The 17,368-nt window shown below is 42.6% G+C and overlaps 1 protein-coding gene across 2 annotated transcripts in view; it reads right to left on the bottom strand.

Annotated features, from left to right (window-relative positions):
- Positions 1-17,368, bottom strand: part of NR1H2 (nuclear receptor subfamily 1 group H member 2) — a 132,634-nt gene that overhangs the window by 56,392 nt on the left and 58,874 nt on the right. For both annotated transcript variants that reach the window (XM_089671592.1, XM_089671593.1), the window contains exons 2-4: positions 13,245-13,332; positions 2,495-2,571; positions 495-656 (exon numbers count right to left, since the gene is read on the bottom strand). In XM_089671592.1, the coding sequence (XP_089527718.1) occupies positions 495-656; positions 2,495-2,534 (202 nt within the window). In that variant the 5' untranslated portion in view covers positions 2,535-2,571; positions 13,245-13,332. The remainder of the gene's footprint in view (positions 1-494; positions 657-2,494; positions 2,572-13,244; positions 13,333-17,368) is intronic.

Below are 17,368 nucleotides of genomic sequence, written 5' to 3'. Positions count from 1 at the left end.
TATTTCCTTCACTGTAGGTCCTGGGCGGGACTTTGTCAGCAAGACTGGATTCACATAGTACACCCGCATTCATATATACTGGCACCGCCGTCATGGAAACCAAGACGCAGATGGACAGAAAACCCTTTGATAATAAAATGACATTGACAAAGGACATTCAGATATATCCGAGGGCAAAACTAAACTAAGCTCTGTCCATTTGTGATATTTTTTTTTTTTGGTAACTTGTAGGGTATCCACAGGAGGGTAACCCTGTTTACTGTAAACAACTGAGTCAGCAAGCACCTGGCAGGGGGTTCTTGTCCCTTTGTCACTTTTTCAAATCAAACAAACCATTTGGCATGGGATAGTTCTAAATACATTTTTTAAGTTCACTATGCAGAGAGTGGTTTTGTATGTAATATCTAATTTAGATTTTTTAAGCCTAACCTCAGGGCACTGTAACTTTTATGCCTAAAAGCAGAATACAGAAAAGAATAACAAAAAAAAATCACCTGCGCTGTGGGAGGAACCCTCTCCATCTGTTCCGAGGATTTCATTTTCAGTAGGTAGTGAGGAACTTCCTTGAGACTCTGATCTCTCTTCCTTTATAGTTAACTTAGTGGTGCTAGCAGAATCCAATAGAAATGTATCCACAGTTTGGAAAGATTCTCCGTCTACAAAGGAGGAAGAATATTAAACCAATATGGGTAATATGCCATAAAACATTACTAAACAGAAGACTGCAATGAATCCACAGAGCTAGATGACATACAGTGGGTAAAAAAAAAAAAAGAATCACCCCCTTTAAAATAATCACATTTTGTTGCTTTGCAGCATGAAATGAAGACAGACACAGTTTTCATTTTATTCAGCTGTATTTACTCAGTGCAACTTATAACATTTCAGTGAAAGATATAATACCACGTCAGAAATAAATAATAAAAAAAAAATAGAATCACCAAGTTGGAAGAAGGATCACACCCTCTTAAAAACGACTTGTAAACTGAAATCAGGTGTAGTTAATCACCCTAATGGCACACAAAGCCATTTGATTCTCAAGTGTGATCAGCTGTGGTCATTTTGATTAGCTCAGCATGGAAAGAGCTTTCCTGGAGCACTGTCAAAAGATTTCTGGGAAAAATTGTGGACAGGCACAAGTCAGAAGATTGATAGAAAAAAAAAATTGGATGAATACCAAGATGCCTACAACTCTGAAGCAGTTGCAGGAATTTATGACAGAGTGGTAATTTTGTGCATATGACAACAATATCACAAATTCTCCACAAATGTGGCTTGTATGGGAGGGTTGCAAGAAAAAAACCACTTCTCAAGAAAGGCCACATGCAGTCACAACTGAGTTTTGCCAAAATGCACCTTGAAGGTCCTAAGGCCACATAGAAAAAGGTGTTCTGGTCAGATGAGACTAAAACTTCATTATGTGGCCTCAACACTACACAGCTGGTCATACCAATGCAATTTCAGGTGCGATTTGCGAATTGAAATCGCATCCAATTAATGTGAATGTCAGTGTCTTAACATGTGATTTGCTGCAGCAGGATTTCTAAAGTAGTTCTTGCATTACTTTTTCTATAGTTATTGCGATTTCACAAACATAGAATATAATGTAAATTACAAAGCAAATCGCAATAAATCATTGAAAATCTTCACAAGTTGCAATAAAGTCTTCAGGAACTGCACCTGAAATTGCGCTAAAACTGCACAAAAATCACATGATTTTAAATTGCGGCGCTGTGATCAGTTGCTAAAGGATATGTCTGGTGGAAATCCAATACAGCTCACTATCCAAATAAACCTACAGCAAAGCATGGAGGTGGTAATATCCTGTTATGAGGGTGTTTCTCTGCAGCAGGGACTGGAGCAGTCAGGACTGAAGGAAAAATGGATGGGACAAAATACCGTCAAATTCTTGAGGAAACTCTGCTGCCCTCTGTCAGAAAGTTGTCAATGGGAAAAAGGGTCACCTCCCAACATGACAATGACCCAGAACACAAAATTACCACAAAGTGGTTGAAGGAGAAAAAGGTGAATATTCTTGCATGGCCAAGTTAGAGCCCAGACTTGAAACCCATTGAAAATCTGTGGAATGACTTGAAGACTGCAGTCCACAACCGTCACCATCACATTTACGTGAACTTGAGCAGTTCTGCAGGGAAGAGTGGGAAAATATTGCAAAGTCTAAATGTGCAAAGTTAGTAGAGACATATCCCAACAGACTAAAGGCTTTAAAATAAAAGGTGGTTCAACAAAATACCTTTTTTGAACTCAGAGATTCTGTTTTTAAAATTGATTCTGTTTTTTTTTATTTTTTTCTGACATGTTGGTGTTATATCATTTACATGGATGTTATAAGTTGCACTGAGTAAATGCAGCTGGATAAAACAAAAACTGTGTCTTAATTTCAGGCTGCAAAGCAACACAATGTGGTTTTAAAGGAGGGGTAATTCTTTTCTATACCTACTGTAAATAAAGCCCATTCGGGATTAGCACTTACCGAGTGACACATCAGAGCCATCGACAGCCGTGGCTGACATATTGGGTCAGGCTTCTCCATGCATCGCGAGCCAAACACTGTCAAATAAAACAGACACAAGAGGGAACTTATTACTCATGCACTCAATGCAGTGTGTCTTAGGTCACCTCCACACCATCACAAAATCCAGTCATTTAATGTGGGTTTTACAAGCAGCCCTCCAATGCTTCTTAGTGTAACATGGTTAAAGCTCCCAGAAGACAGTGTGGGCTTCACTAAACCAAAACTATGTAAGAACTCACAGGGTGTCTGTATTTGTTTTATTTAAAAGCAAGAGAAATTAATTTGGGAAGTATAAACAAACTTTATACTTACCAGAGTTAGCCCTGGTTCACACTGATGCAAATGATCATGTGATTTGACAGTTTAAAATCGCATAACAAGTCGCACCCTATTGTCGGCAATGGAACCTTTCAACTCTGGCTTAGTGCAGGAACCTTTTTCAAATCAGTTCGGCACCACAATTTTTGGGGATTTCAGGTGCAACTGGCATAGACCTCTGTGCATGAAGTCGCACAGATGTCAGCCAAGTCACACCTGAAGTCGCACTGGCGTGCATTAACTTGTGATTTCAAAGTTGGATTCAGTGTGATCAGACAGTAAATTTTAAGCCCAAAACCAAAAATGTAATTTACTGCATCTTACCAGTTCTTTGTGTGGTGGCTACATTCGTTTTCTTTTTTCACACTTCTTTAGCTTTATTTTCACCTGGTAATCCTGAAAATCACATACTTCATGCCCCTATGTGGCTACATTATCCTCCACTGTTTGAAAGGAAGGAGCCATGGTTGTCATCCTAGGCTGTTCTGATATAAACTACATGCATATCTGTTCTCTCCATTAGCTACATGCATATCTGTACAATTAGTAGCTTGCACACAATAGCTAAGAGGAAAGATATTCTTTGGTGCAGCTGACCGAAAGTGACAAGGACATGCATTTTTGGAAAGATCAACAGTTTTTTCTGTATTTTCCTGAAAATGTTCTTAGCTTGAGAAAAAAAGGAAACTATAGCCGCCAACGTATGTAGAGACTGTAAGTTGCAATATATTGTATTTTTGGTCTTGTATTTATTTATCCATTCACACCAGCTGTGGTGATTATTAGGAGCACAGCCCCAAGCAAAGACAGGGCTAAATTAGTTGTTTCTAATGGAGTTCTGCATGTAGTAAATTTTTTGTTACAGCACAGCAGGTTGGGGTGCAAACCACCGCAGTGGATACAACTCTGTTAAAATGTCAGTCGTGGCACTCCAATAAGGTATCACACCTGCCTGCATGTCCAACACACTGTTGGCGTTAGGCAACTTCCCTGCATCTGGTCTATGCATTACAGCAGGAGTATTAAATTAAAATTCATGGAGGTCTGATCAGTAAACTTTTCTTCCAGCAGAGGTCTGAATCGCATGCTTGTGCAGCTGATGTCAAAAATCGCAGGTTTTTTTTTGTAGGCCCTTCACATCACAGTCCCCATCTCCTCTTATATCATAATCCTGTTCTTACATCAGTGTCCCCTTGCATATCACAATCCCAAGAAGTGTGGAAATTTGTAAAGAAACTACTTGTCCAAGGGACTAAATCAGGGTCCTAATCTACTCGTCCCTCATGACAATCTATTTGTCCTGATAAAAAAAGAAAAACATTATAATATTAACCAAAACTGTATTTAAATAAGGTCTTTATTGGAAACAAGAAGGGTTGATGTTATTTTTATTAGGCAGAGGTGCTTTTAGGAATGTCTGGGGCTTTTAAAAACAAAAAGGGGCTTTATGGCAAGCTAGTCCCACTGCAACAAAGACGTACAAAATATGTCCAATCCCGGGGCATGTCTTGGACATGGTGGCGTGAAGACATGCTTTCTTTGAGCTCCCGTCTCTCTCCAGCAGTACACACTCACCTAACGGCCTTTCAGTCTCGGCATGAGCTCTGCGAAGTGCAGAAAAACTTCAGCTCGGTCTGCTATCAAGCATTTCTTCCCAGGCACCCAGACCTCTGGCTCCTGAACAGGCAAGGCGAATCCTCATGGCAGCGCAGCAGAGGCTGCACTCCCATCAGAAATGGCGGCAGCTCCGTCAAGTGCTTCGGACTCATACTCTGACATCTCCGCAGCATTGGCATCTCATCCACCAGACTCCATCTCCCTACCAGTAGCGTCCTCCTCCCTTTGGGAAGATGTAGATATAAAAAAGCTGTTCCAGGCCCTTCCCATGAAGGTCGACATTGAGGCCTAGTTCCTCCGCATAACCTAATCCTATCAGAGGGAGCTGCAGGCTGTTCGCACTGATGTGCAACAGCTATCTGATTGTCTTGCTACGGGGGAGTCTTCTATGGTGGAATATCTATAGTGGAACAAGAACAGGCACGCCAAGCAGAACACGCGGTGGCCCTGCAGCTACATTTGGAAGATCTAGAGGATTGGAGCATCTGTAACAACTTGCGGCTCCGTGGTCTCCCGGAAGCCACTGGTTCGGAAGATTTACGAGACATTGTTATTGCCATAGTCCATTGTGTACTGGACTCTGTCCTGCTTGAATTAGACCAAGTCCATAGAGCACTGGGCCCCAAGTCCTCTGATCCAAATAGACCGCGGGACATCATCTGCCACCTACACCGATATACACATGCGGAGACCATTCTGCGGATTGTCGACTTTGATGGTACGACCATTAAATTACTGCTGGATCTCTCTAAGGCAACCCTGCAGCGCAGGGCCCTACTGTGACTCTTTCTAGACAAGCTACAACACCTGGGCCATACATATAGGTGGGGCTTCCCCTTTTCCTTAACCATCCGGAAAAGGAATTCATCTTTCAACTTACACCGACTTGCGGCTCTTCAAGATCCGTTTGCCTACCTAGAGATTCCACCTTTCTCCATACTGGACTGGCTGCAGTCACTGCCATTTCGTACCCAGCACGTTGGCCTTCATTCTACATTACTGGCCAGACCTAGACGCAGATCTCTCCCTTCGCAACCAGTCCCTACAAGTGAGTCCTGATTTATTTCTGTGACCTTTGAAGTCTTGGGGGACTTATCCTAGATACCGCAAACATGCTGTCTACATAACCTGGTATATGAAGCCTGAAGCCCCGTGCTGCACACCTTCTGTGACACCCTACTGGAGGACTGTGCACCTCAATTTTTTTCGGTGAACTCTGATTTAATCGGTGGGGTCTTCTACTATCTGGAAACCGTTCCTCCCTAACAACTCTCCACACCATGACCTCAGGTTCCGACTCAGCCAACTGTGGTTTACTCTTTGGAGGACTCTTTCCATGAGATAGTTTCTATGCCTTGGAATCAAACTGATCTTCTCCTGAATGTTAAAGGGCTCAATGCGCCTGAAAAGCGCAGAATGCTTCTTTAAGACCAGAAGTGCTTACACGCTGACGTAGCTTTCATTCAGGAAACCCATTTCAAAGAGGGAAAAGCCCCGATTCTCAGAAACAGATTTTACCCTTTTGCTTACCATGCCTTTAATCGGGCATCCAAATCAAGAGGTGTTTCCATCTTGGTCTCTAAATGGGTTCCTTGAATACTTCTTGATTCAAGAGCAGATGAGGAGGGCCAATTTTTGTTCCTTAAGGGCATGACTGGTGGTATTAAACTGACCCTGGCCACTCTCTTTGCACCAAATTGCCATCAAGATCAGTTCCTTTGTTCTTCAATTGATACCCTTATGTTGTTTGCGGAGAGCATACTCCTCTTAGGCAGGGACTTTAATCTTTCCTTAGACCTCAGGGTGGATACTTCTGCAATGGGATCCTCTGTTATCCCTAGCTGTCACAAACGTGTCTTACAAACTCTCCACAAATCCCGACTAACTGACGCTTGGTGGTTGTTTCACCCTGACGAATGAGATTACACCTTTTTTTCACCCCCATATAAAGTGTACTCTCGCATTGATCTTTTCATCATTACCCATCGTCTGCTTCCCGCAGTTTTGGCAGTCAAGATAGGGAACATCATGTGGTCTGACCATGCCCCGGTCACATTGAAATTTGCTTTGACAGAATATACTTCCCCCAAAACCTGGCACTGGAGACTCAATCAGGGTCTTCTACAGAATAAGACAGTAGTGGAGGATGTAACAAAGCAGATTCAGCTCTGCTTTCAAATGAATTCCACCCCAGATAGTGACCCTGGGAGAGTCTGGGAAGCACATAAAACGGTAATCAGAATGGTTCCTATCAAACATGGCTTGAGACTTAAACGAGACAAAAGGCCGTACTATCTAAATTACTTGCGGACATATATCAGTTAGAGACCCGCCACAAACAACTCCCCACCACACAGGTGGAAAAAGAGCCTATGCAGACGAGTCACCTCCAATACTAGGCTAAGGTGGCACTACAATCTTGCAGGAAACATTACTATGAATTAGGAGATTAATGTGGCTAACTGCTAGCCAGCAATGCACCTTATTTTATAGTCCCCATCTTACAGGCCATGACGGTGAAAAGATACATCTTCCCCCTCAAATCACAGACACCTTCTGCGAGTTTTATCAAAACTTGTACAACAAATCTGAAGCTCGACGTACTATTGAGGAATATATCTCCTCCTAAGGTCTCCCCCAGTTGTCCGCCTCAATATGCACGGATTTGGAGGCACCAATTACTCTTGAACTGCAATTAGCCATTGGCTTGTCAAAGCCAGGTAAAGTAACGGGCCCTAACAGCTTTATACTCAAGTACTACCAGCTTTTTCTACCCCTGCTGGGCTCACACATGGTGCAAGTATTTAACACCTTGGACCATAAAATTGCTCCCCCCCCCCCCGATGCACTGTGGGCCCCCATTGGGGTCATCCCCAAAGAGGGAAAAGATCCCTCATCTTGCAGTAGTTACTGCCCTATCACTTTATTACACGTGGACCTGAAGCTTTTCGCTACCCTCGCTAAGACACTCTCCCTGCAAATCTTCTTTGCACTTTATAATATTTACATATGACATTGTATCTTTTACTGGCTTGTAGCCCTTGCAGAGATTACCATGTGTGTGTATATAAATTTCTGTTGGTTTTTTTGCTGCTCTGTGGATGCGTTTTGGCTTAAATAAATAATTTGAAAAATATGTCCAAATATGTCCAATCCCTCCAAACGAGAAGGCAAGCCCATGTAGGCAGCGGTAGAAGATGGGGATTGGCAATTACACAGCCGAGGCTCACTTCGCCTGGGTGCAAAAAGGGTAATCGGATATCCAGAGGGTGGGGGGGGGGGGTGATGGGAGGGGGTAAACCAGGCCCCAGTCCCAACAGGTCAATACAATATGGTCTCTGTAGAGTAACCAGCAAAGGAAAAGCACAACAAATTGATAAAAGCAGGTGATCAGTAGTACCGAAGAGGGATTCCCCCCAAAAAAGCATAACACTGTGTGACTGAATGGCTGAAAGCAAGGTCCCATTGCCAAAAAAGAAAAAGAGTGCAGATCCTCCACCGAGAGAAGGAGGATGGGCGGAGAAATCGCTCAGGTCCACTGAACATAAGTAAGTAAAGCAAAAAGTCTGTGGGAAGCAGCTACCAAGATGAACGTGAACCACCAGACAGGGATAGACGAATACGCAGCGGTCATATCACCTACTGGCAGAAAGCCCGCCATTAGCCAGGCAACTAAATAATAACAAAGAAATTAAGTATCAATTCAGAGCCCATAGAAAGACATTAAAACAAATACATTATCTATAGTCTCACTAGGTAAGTAACATAAGTTCTCCCAGGAACCCACGATTCCTTCCCCAGTGCCGCCTAGGGAAAAACCTAAGAGAAACAAGGGGAAGAGTTGTGGGAGCTGGGTAGCGAGCAGACCCCCTGGTGACAGTAAGCCAGTCATATACAGTGACCCCCAGCAACAGACTCCCCTATTGGAGAGGCTGTAGTCCATTGGTGCCCAACCTGCAACCCCAAATCGCCACGAGCCCCACAAGGATGGCAGTCACAAGCATGACTTCCAAAGGCAGAGGCAACGCCAAGCCCCGCAACAGCCAAAGGGCCATAGGCTAAGCACCCTGCTGTAGTCGCCTAGGAACCAGCACCCAGAAGCTGTACTGAGACTGAGCCCAGAGCGACATGGTGTGAAGGTTGTCAGGCATATTCATATCAGGCACAAGCAGCATTAAATACTATACACGGCAGAGCGGGGAAACCCCCACACCCCATGTCTCCTTGTGGGCAAAGACTGAAACTAGTTGTAGCCCCTGGATACCACCCTTGGATTCCCTTCCCTAATGTCTGAAATGTCCTGGGATGAAGGCTTGCTAACAGGAGCTATTGCGGAAACCACACTGCTTTCTGAACACCACAAACCAAAAACGCTATTACATTAATTTTTTATCATGCAAAGCAAACTCCCCCATCCATCTCTCTATGCTTTATTTTGCTGAGATATCGCTTTGAAAACCACCACCTAGCTTTTCTGGCCATGTCCATCATGGGTAAGGGCAGATGATTCATGTAGCATTTACGTCCTGGAATCCATCTGCCCTTAGCTCAGGCATGCAGGCAGGAGGGTGAGCTTAGCTGAGAAAACTCCTCCTAACCTCCTGAAGACTCCTGGAATGTATGACATAATTTGCCTAGGCATGAAAACCAGGAAGTAACTGCTGAAGAAATGTAAAAAAAAAAAAGCAAGTTTAAAACAAGTAAACATAATATACCTTACTATCTATTTCCTAATGCTAGCATAAGGATTAAAAATAGTCAATGTTGACAGAGAATGAAGTTCCACTTTAAAAAAATTATCAAAGAATTTAAAAAGGCTTCTCCATTCAAAGGGCCTCCTCATCATGTACTGACAGGAGGCCCATTCTGGATATATGGCAAGGTGAATCTGCGAGGCCATCAACAGAATAGGTCACTGATAAGAGCTCTAGATGTTGGATGAATGAAGGATCTGAGAGTATAGATACAGGATTCCAAGGAACTTGGACCAGACAGTCAAAGTGTGGCAGATTGACACAACTGCAACAGCAGCTTGCACTACGGGTTCTGTAAGGAAGGATAAGGTCTTAAGGAGGGCCTCTAACGTCTTGTCCACAGGGTTTTTCCATACAGGGTCCTGTTAAGACAAAAGATAATTTCTTCAGGAACCCCCTTTAATAGGATATAGTTGATAAAATCATTTCAAAGGGAAAATTTTTTTCTAGGGTGGGGCCAGCCACCATACACACTGGTTGTAAGAGTGAAGCTGGTGGCCTAGGGCCAGACAGATACAGACTGCTTTAAGGAGATGCATGTATGCACAACGTCAATAAAAAATAAAAAGGCATCAACAGTATCCTTAAGTTTGTGAGAAATGTCCACAAACTGGACTTCTTTCTGTATCTGGGGTAATATTGCCATCCTCCTCTTCAGTACAGAAGTAGTCATAGGCAATTTAGATATGGACTGTAGATTGTAGAAGGTGAGGGGCGCGTTTGCGTCTCCTGCAGTCTGGAGGACTCCAACAGAACTGAAAGCCTACACATAAATTCAAATACAATGGCTGAAAACTTCTCTCTTAAAAAATAGGAGGGAAGAGCCCCAGAAGGGATTAAGAAGTTCTTAAAGAGGGAACAGTGACTCAGACTTGGGGACCAGGTTCTTAGCTATAAGAATATCAAAGGACCACCTGGAGCTATTTGCTAAACTTGGCCTGCTGACCCTCTCCCTTTGCATCTGTGTGCCACCATGTATGGTGAGGGATATTCCACTAGGCATATTCAGAATTGTTGCTGCTGTGCAGGAACGCTTAAGCCTTCTGTGACCAGTCACTGTAGGCAATGAACAGCCGGGAACATCTGGAGGATTGCTGTGCTGTATGCAGGTAGAGGCAGGGAGCAGAGGAGTCAGGCTGCTACTGCGTACAGGAATATGGCACGCACGTGTGCAGCATCCTGATGGAAAAAAGGCTGTGCAGTCACGGTGGCTCTCTTAGCCCAAATTCTGATATCTTGAGGGAAAAAAGGGCATAACATTGTAAAAAAGGTGTGTGATCGAACTGTCCCTGCTGCTCGCAGCCAGTGCTCCACATGAAAAACCCTTCAAAGACCGGATGTTGACTCTCCTTTCCCTTTACCAATTTTTGCCTTCCTCTGTGCAGCACCAACTTCCACTATGTATAACAAAGTATGAGTACCAAGGTTCCCAGTTCAGTTCTATCCCTCTGCTGTGCTCATACCAACATAGGCACATAAAGGGCTCATATATATGAACCCTAGCTCATATGTTGTCACAGTCTCAGTGGGTAAAAGCAGCAGCAGGCTCAAGTTTCGCTGAAATGAAGACAAACATCTGTCCATCATTGCACAAATCAAGCGCCCTGAAATTGGAGAGAGAACTCGCTAAACTAAGGGCTCGTTCACACTTGACTGTTTTACCAACGCTTGTCAAACGCCCCTATAGCGTTTCGCAAGCATTGGCCCGGCGTTTGCGAAGTGTTTTTTAACGCTCGGCAAATGCTCCGCAAACGCCGTATGCGCGGTTTAGCGGAAGTTGCTAGGCGTTTGCCGAGCGTTAAAACCACTCCGCAAACGCCTATAAGGAAGTTTAAATGGTGTTACCGCTCCGCAAACGCCCCGCAACCGCGTCACAACTGCGCCGCAAATGCTGGCCGGGCGTTTGCGGAGCGGCACCATAGACTAGAATAGGAGGCTTCAACACCTCCTGACTCGACCAGAGGCGTCCGTTTTGCTGAGACGCGACGCTAGCGCTCCTGTTAGAACAGCACCATGTGCTGCAATGTGCAGAATTGTCAGAGGCGTTTGGGAAGCGGTAAAAACGCTTCCCAAATGCCTCTCTGCCGCCTGCACACAACGCTAGTGTGAACGTAGCCTAAGTTTTGGGGTATCCGGACAACTTTTTATCAACGAAGCAGGATAATTGAAGATTCCATCCATGCAGATAACATTTCAGCACATTATAACAATTTTCCAGTCTCCTGACTACCTGTTGCAGAACAGCATCTGCTCACCCAGCCAGACTATATTGCTCCACTCCAAGCATCTTGTAGGACTTACTCTATCAGTCTCTGTTAGGCGTCCAGTATGCTTACACCTTTCATTAAAGTCTTGATTCAGGTGCCTGTTCATTCAGGGCCCATCAGGCCTGGACACATGCTCCTTAACTTGTCCCCACACATATCTTGTCTCAGCAGCAAAAGCTTCCATGGGAATGCCCTGACTAAGCTCTGTGGGCAGTGTGGGCCCCGTTTTGAACGGGCACAAGAGGCCATTCATTTGAAAGGACTTCCGTGCCCCGGAACACGCAGGGAAGAAGTCCCTGCACTACTTTGGAAACCGCAGCCTGCACGGGAACCTTGGTTCCCAGTGTGGTTGCGATTTCCAGTGTGGGCGGCATGCCATTAGAATTAATGGCACCTGCCCGCGGGTCCGCATTCTTCTGTGTGGATGGTGTGGCTGCACGGATTTTTGTGCAGATCAGCAACGGCACCACCCACAAATATGTGAACCTAGCCTTAATGCAGCCTTTTCCAATTGTGGCCAAAACTCAATTGTCTCTAATTAGACTCTTCCATCGGACAATCTGTTCTGAGATAAGTCACCCTTCCTCTGACAAAACTGACTCTCGGGGGTTTATTTACTAAACCTGGTTGACTCAGAATCTTAAGCACCTGTGCATGGTAGCCAATCAGCTTCTAACCTTAGCATGTTCAGTTAAGCTTCAGCAATAAAACCTGGAAGCTGATTGGTTTTTATGCAGAAGTGGACAAGATTCTGAGTCAACCAGGTTTAGTAAATAAACCCCTCAGTGTCACATATCATACGAATACTGTTACAATGCTTTTGTCAGATACCACCTACTCCCCCAGTTTGGTAAGGTTTTCACATACTTTTGTTCATATAGTAAGGGAGTGATGGCAAGATGTCTAAAACACTTGTTCACATAGGTTTAAATGTCCAGAAATGTCAATTATGAATGTAACAACAGAGCATAAAGTTCAGCAGCCTGGTGAATGCACAGTACAGCAGCTTGTGGTACACGGCGGTGCCACCATGATGGCAGTCAGTGTAGAAGTGAGCCTGTACAGTGAAAGTTTGTAGAAAAGTTAGTAACAGTAGAGGTTAGTGGAGAATTGTGCTGGAACAGTGGTGGTCAGCGGAGAAGTATGGCGGTGTAGTGGAAAATTGCATTTGTACAGTAGTAATCAGTAGAAATCTGCAAGTGTGTCAGTGGTTCCTTACCCACTTGCTTGCAAGGCTGGGTGTGACATTGAAAAGGAATTATGTATTCAGCGTGGACTGATCAATCTGTTTGCACCCAGCCTGTGATGACAAGCAATTCTTAGATTTTTTTTTTTGTCCAAAAGCACAAACTATGTCTTTGTCAATAGGGTAGCAGTTGATGTAATTGATGGAAAACCTTCAATTACACATGTCCATACTAAATGCCTGGGAGTCACAAGTCCCGCTGCCTCTCTTCACAAACCCAGGACGTGCGAATGAGGCAGTGGAAGAATTCACTTTCATTTCCTTGGTTTTAAGTTTAAAATAACTGTAGGATATCATGTAAGATAGATAACACTAGTACAGTAGAGTCTCAATCTATCTGCCCACACGCATACATGCAGAAAAATATAAGCACTGGAGAGGGAATCAGTGAATGGAGAGCATGAAACGCTGAGCCCTGAAGAATGTGGATTCTAAAATTAAGTTATTACAAGTTAAAATTTTATTGATAACATTTACAAGACAAAACAGGAGACATTTAAACCTACCACAATGTTTAGCAAAAGGAGTTCTTGAATAGAAGCTTAAAGTCGTTCCTTCATAGTGAATGGGTTGCACTCCTGGCAGCATCTGAACCTGTACAGATAAGATTTAAATTATGAAGTATACACAGTATTAAAGCAAAAATAATAAAAGACAATGGTAAAACCAAAAATCAAAGCAACTTTCACAGAAAAAATGTACAAAGATTCCCCCCCCCCCCCCCCCTTAGACAGATGGGACTTTAAAAGCACAGACAAAATGGTTTAGCATCTATAACATTCAGGATGTGACAAACACGAGGGTCCTGTCTGGCAGGCTATATTAAGTGGACTGTTTCCCAATCAAGTTCCTCTAAAAATGTACCAAAAGGCTTCTCTGTTCTGTGTGCAAATGAATTAAAAAAAAAAAAAAACAACATCCAGAAACCTGCAAATGCCCTGCTGTCTCAGAAAAAAAAAAAAAAAGGAAAACACCACTCGCAATGAGACCTTGAGAATGCATGTGTCCGATTGTAACGGCCTTGGCTGAAGAAATTCCAAAGCTGTGCAAATATTCTCAATTAAATAGTCACAAGCTCTCTTTTTATTGTAGGTTTTTTTGTGACAAAGTCTGTGATAGAGAGTATGTGAAACCAAGACATTTTGTTTTAGTGTTGAATACAGTAGGGAAGGGTTAGAACCCTGGACTTGTTTTTACTGCTGTCGGTGTCGCAGCGACAGAAAGGAATGGGTATTCAAAAATAATTGAGGTGTTGTGAGAGCAGGAAGTGCGGGGAATTTGTAAAATGAAGGCTCCTGTGCTGGTGCCTAAGGCTACTTTTCACACTGATCCGCTGCAAAAAACGCATAGGCATTTTCACAACGCTTTAACCATGCTTTCTGAGCATTTTTAACGGACATGGGACTGAAAACTGTACCAAAAACACTTCCCACAGGCGTTCATGAGGCACTTTTCAGGCTATTTCCATTGATTTCAATGGGAAGAGGCTTTTTTTTAACCCACCAAACATGCCCCAAAGATGCTGCAAGCAGGGGTTTTTACACCACACACGCAACGCCTCAGTGTGAAAACATACATAGACATTCACATAGGGAAGCATTTTTCTTGAGCTTTTTTTAACGCAAAAAAGCTTCAAAAACACTTAATTGTGAAAGTAGCCTAAGGGGAGATATCTCCCTGATTTGTACAGATATTCTCTTACATTCTGCTTTACTTCTGGGTAAGGAAATGAAGGGAAATCTCCCTGGCAGGACATGGAAGAAAAAAAAATACATGACAAGGTCCTTATCCATTCCTTACTCTATCCAAAGTAAAAATGTTTTGGCATTGTGAGCACTTTGATTTTTAAAACAAAACAGAATTGCAGACTTTTGTGTAGTTTTGGCTTTATGCTTGGTAGCTGTGTCAGAGTAAAGAGCTTTTGAAACAGTATAATTGGTGCCAAGCCCTTCATCACTGTCAGTTACATAGTTAGTCTGGCTGAAAAAAGACAAAAGTCCATCCAGTTCAACCATTAAAAAAAAAAAAAAAAAAAGTTATAATCCTATACCCACAGAGGAAGGCAAAAAAAACCAGCAAAACATGATCCAATTTGCTCCTGCTGGGAAAAAAATCCTTCTTGATCCCCCGAGAGGCAATAGGATATTCCCTGGATCAACTTTACCTATAAATGTTAGTATCCAGTTATATTCTGTGTATCCAAGAAACAATCCAGGACTTTTTTGGAAGCAATCTACTGAGCTGGCCAGAACCAACTCTTGAGGGAGTCTATTCCACATTTTCACAGCTCTCACTGTGAAGAAACCTTTCCGTGTTTGGAGATTACATTTCTTTTCCTCCAGATGTAAAGAGTGCCCCCTTGTCCTCTGTGATGACCTCAGGGTGAATAGCTCTACACTGAGTTCACTATATGAACCACTGACGTATTTATACAAGTTGATCATATCCCCCCTTAATCTCCTCTTCTCAAGAAAGAATAAATTCAGTTCCTCTAATCTTTCCTCATAGCTGAGCTCCTCCATGACTTGTATCAGTTTAGTTGCCCTTCTCTGTACTTTCTCCAGTTCCCCAATGTTCTTTTTGTGAATTGGTGCCCAAAACTGAACTGCATATTCCAGATGAGGTTTGGAAGAAAAGTATTTTTACTTTTCTTAACGAAAATAGGAAGCTATTTCTTTTAGTGACTTATAACAAGCAAGAGGAATTGACCGTCACACAGGAGTTGCAATGGCCTGTTTTGAAAAAGGAAAACAGCTTCAATGCTTAATTGCCAAAATTATAAAAAAGAGAAAAAGATGTTTAAATGAGTTACACTAAAAAAAAAAAATATATACCAAGCAAGAGGAATTGACCGTCACACAGGAGTGGCAATGGCCTGTTTTGAAAAAGGAAAACAGCTTCAATGCTTAATTGACAAAATTATAAAAAAGAGAAAAAGAAAAAAAAAAAAAGTCAAAGAGGGAGGGTGCGCAATCGAATCTCAACAAATTATATTTTGGGGTTTGTTGATCAACAGAAATATATTTGTAATTGTGAAAGTGAAAACAGATCTCTGCAAAGATCTTTAAATGAGTTACACTAAAAAAAATAAATTAATTAAATATATATATATATATATATATATATATATATATTGGCACATAATTATACACTTGCTTCAAGCTAGCATTTCGTAGACAGTCAATAATAGACAGTGGTCAGCTTACAAAGTAGCATTTACTATGGATATTTTTTTTTACTTTCTAAACAGGAATTTTACCCAGGCTTGGAGTAACTAAAAGTCATCAGCTAAAAGTACTGTAGCTGTTAACTTTTAAAAAACACATACCAGCCCAAGGAGTTCAGCAGTGTCTTCCCAAGGCTGCTTTCACACTGATCCATTTTACTTCCTCTTTTGCTTTAAAAAAAAAGTGGAAGAAAAACATGTGACCATGTAATCCTATGGAACTCTTCACACTGATCCGTTGTGGGTCCGCTGCTCTTAGTAAAATTCTACGTGTTACATTTGTGGTAGGGTAAAAAAAAAAAACACACGCCCCATTGAAATGCACTGAAAATGCAGCAAAAAACACATTAAAAAATGCACCTATGTTGTGTTTTTGATATGGTTTTTTTATACCCTGATCACATCGGGTGCGACTTGGCATGCAATTTGCATGCCATAAGACTTGCAAATCGTATGCTAAGTCACAGCTTATTGTTCGCAATTAGAGAGATCAAATCGGTGCGGTTCTGACTTGGTCGGATCCGCACTGATTTCTAAAGTAGTACATGTACTACTTTTGGTGTGATTTGCATAGACATCTGTGTCAGATGTCTTGCAAATTGCACCTGAAATCGGCATCTCACCCGACATTTAAATTGTGCAACTTCACTGTAAGTCGCACGATTTCAAAGTTGGGCTTGATGTGACCGAGGTGTTAGTCCTGTCCATGTCCTGTGTAAAACAGACCGCAAACACAGTAAAAACACGGGAAAAATCATATGCTTTTTTTACTGCTTTTGTGCTCTGGATCAGTATGAAAGTGGCCAAACACCCAACGTCTTCTCAGTCTTTTCTTCCCCTGTGCTACCATCTTGGATTTGGGAGCAGGCTCTCAACCTGTGGTCAGGCAGTGACAGTTGGATCCAAATCAAAAATGACTGCTGAAGCACCAGTGCCCATGTACCAGCTTGAGTGGCAGAGTGTGACAGTTGGCTTCAAAAACAAAGATGGCTGCTGAAACATCATTGAGAATGCATGAGCCAGTGGACTGTAGGCAAGTGTCCTTAGGCCTCCTGGAATGTATGACATATATCCCAGAAGGCTGCAGGTAGGATGTGAAGGCCGATAATATGCCATCCTCATCTAGGCAAGGTATAAAGAAAATAACCAGAGTACCAGAAAAAAGTGTAGGTGCAATTTCTGCGCGCATGTTTTTGCACATTTCCACGTTTAGGGCAGCCCTAAAGAAGCACATGACTGCACCAAAATGCATGGTGCTTTGCTACCATGCAGTTATGCTTGCACATTAGCTAGATATGTGGAGGTGCCATTAAGAATTAATAACACCACCACGCATCTGCAAAAGAATTGTGTGTTGCAGAAAAGAATACAATTTTGCATATGTTCCCGAAATGCAAAAATGTG

This window comes from Staurois parvus, unplaced genomic scaffold (genome assembly GCF_062004578.1).
Source record: "Staurois parvus isolate SC_StPar_1 unplaced genomic scaffold, SC_StPar_1.0 ptg000108l, whole genome shotgun sequence".
Classification (NCBI taxonomy): Eukaryota; Metazoa; Chordata; class Amphibia; order Anura; family Ranidae; genus Staurois; species Staurois parvus.
This window is presented reverse-complemented; position numbering and strand designations above follow the sequence as displayed.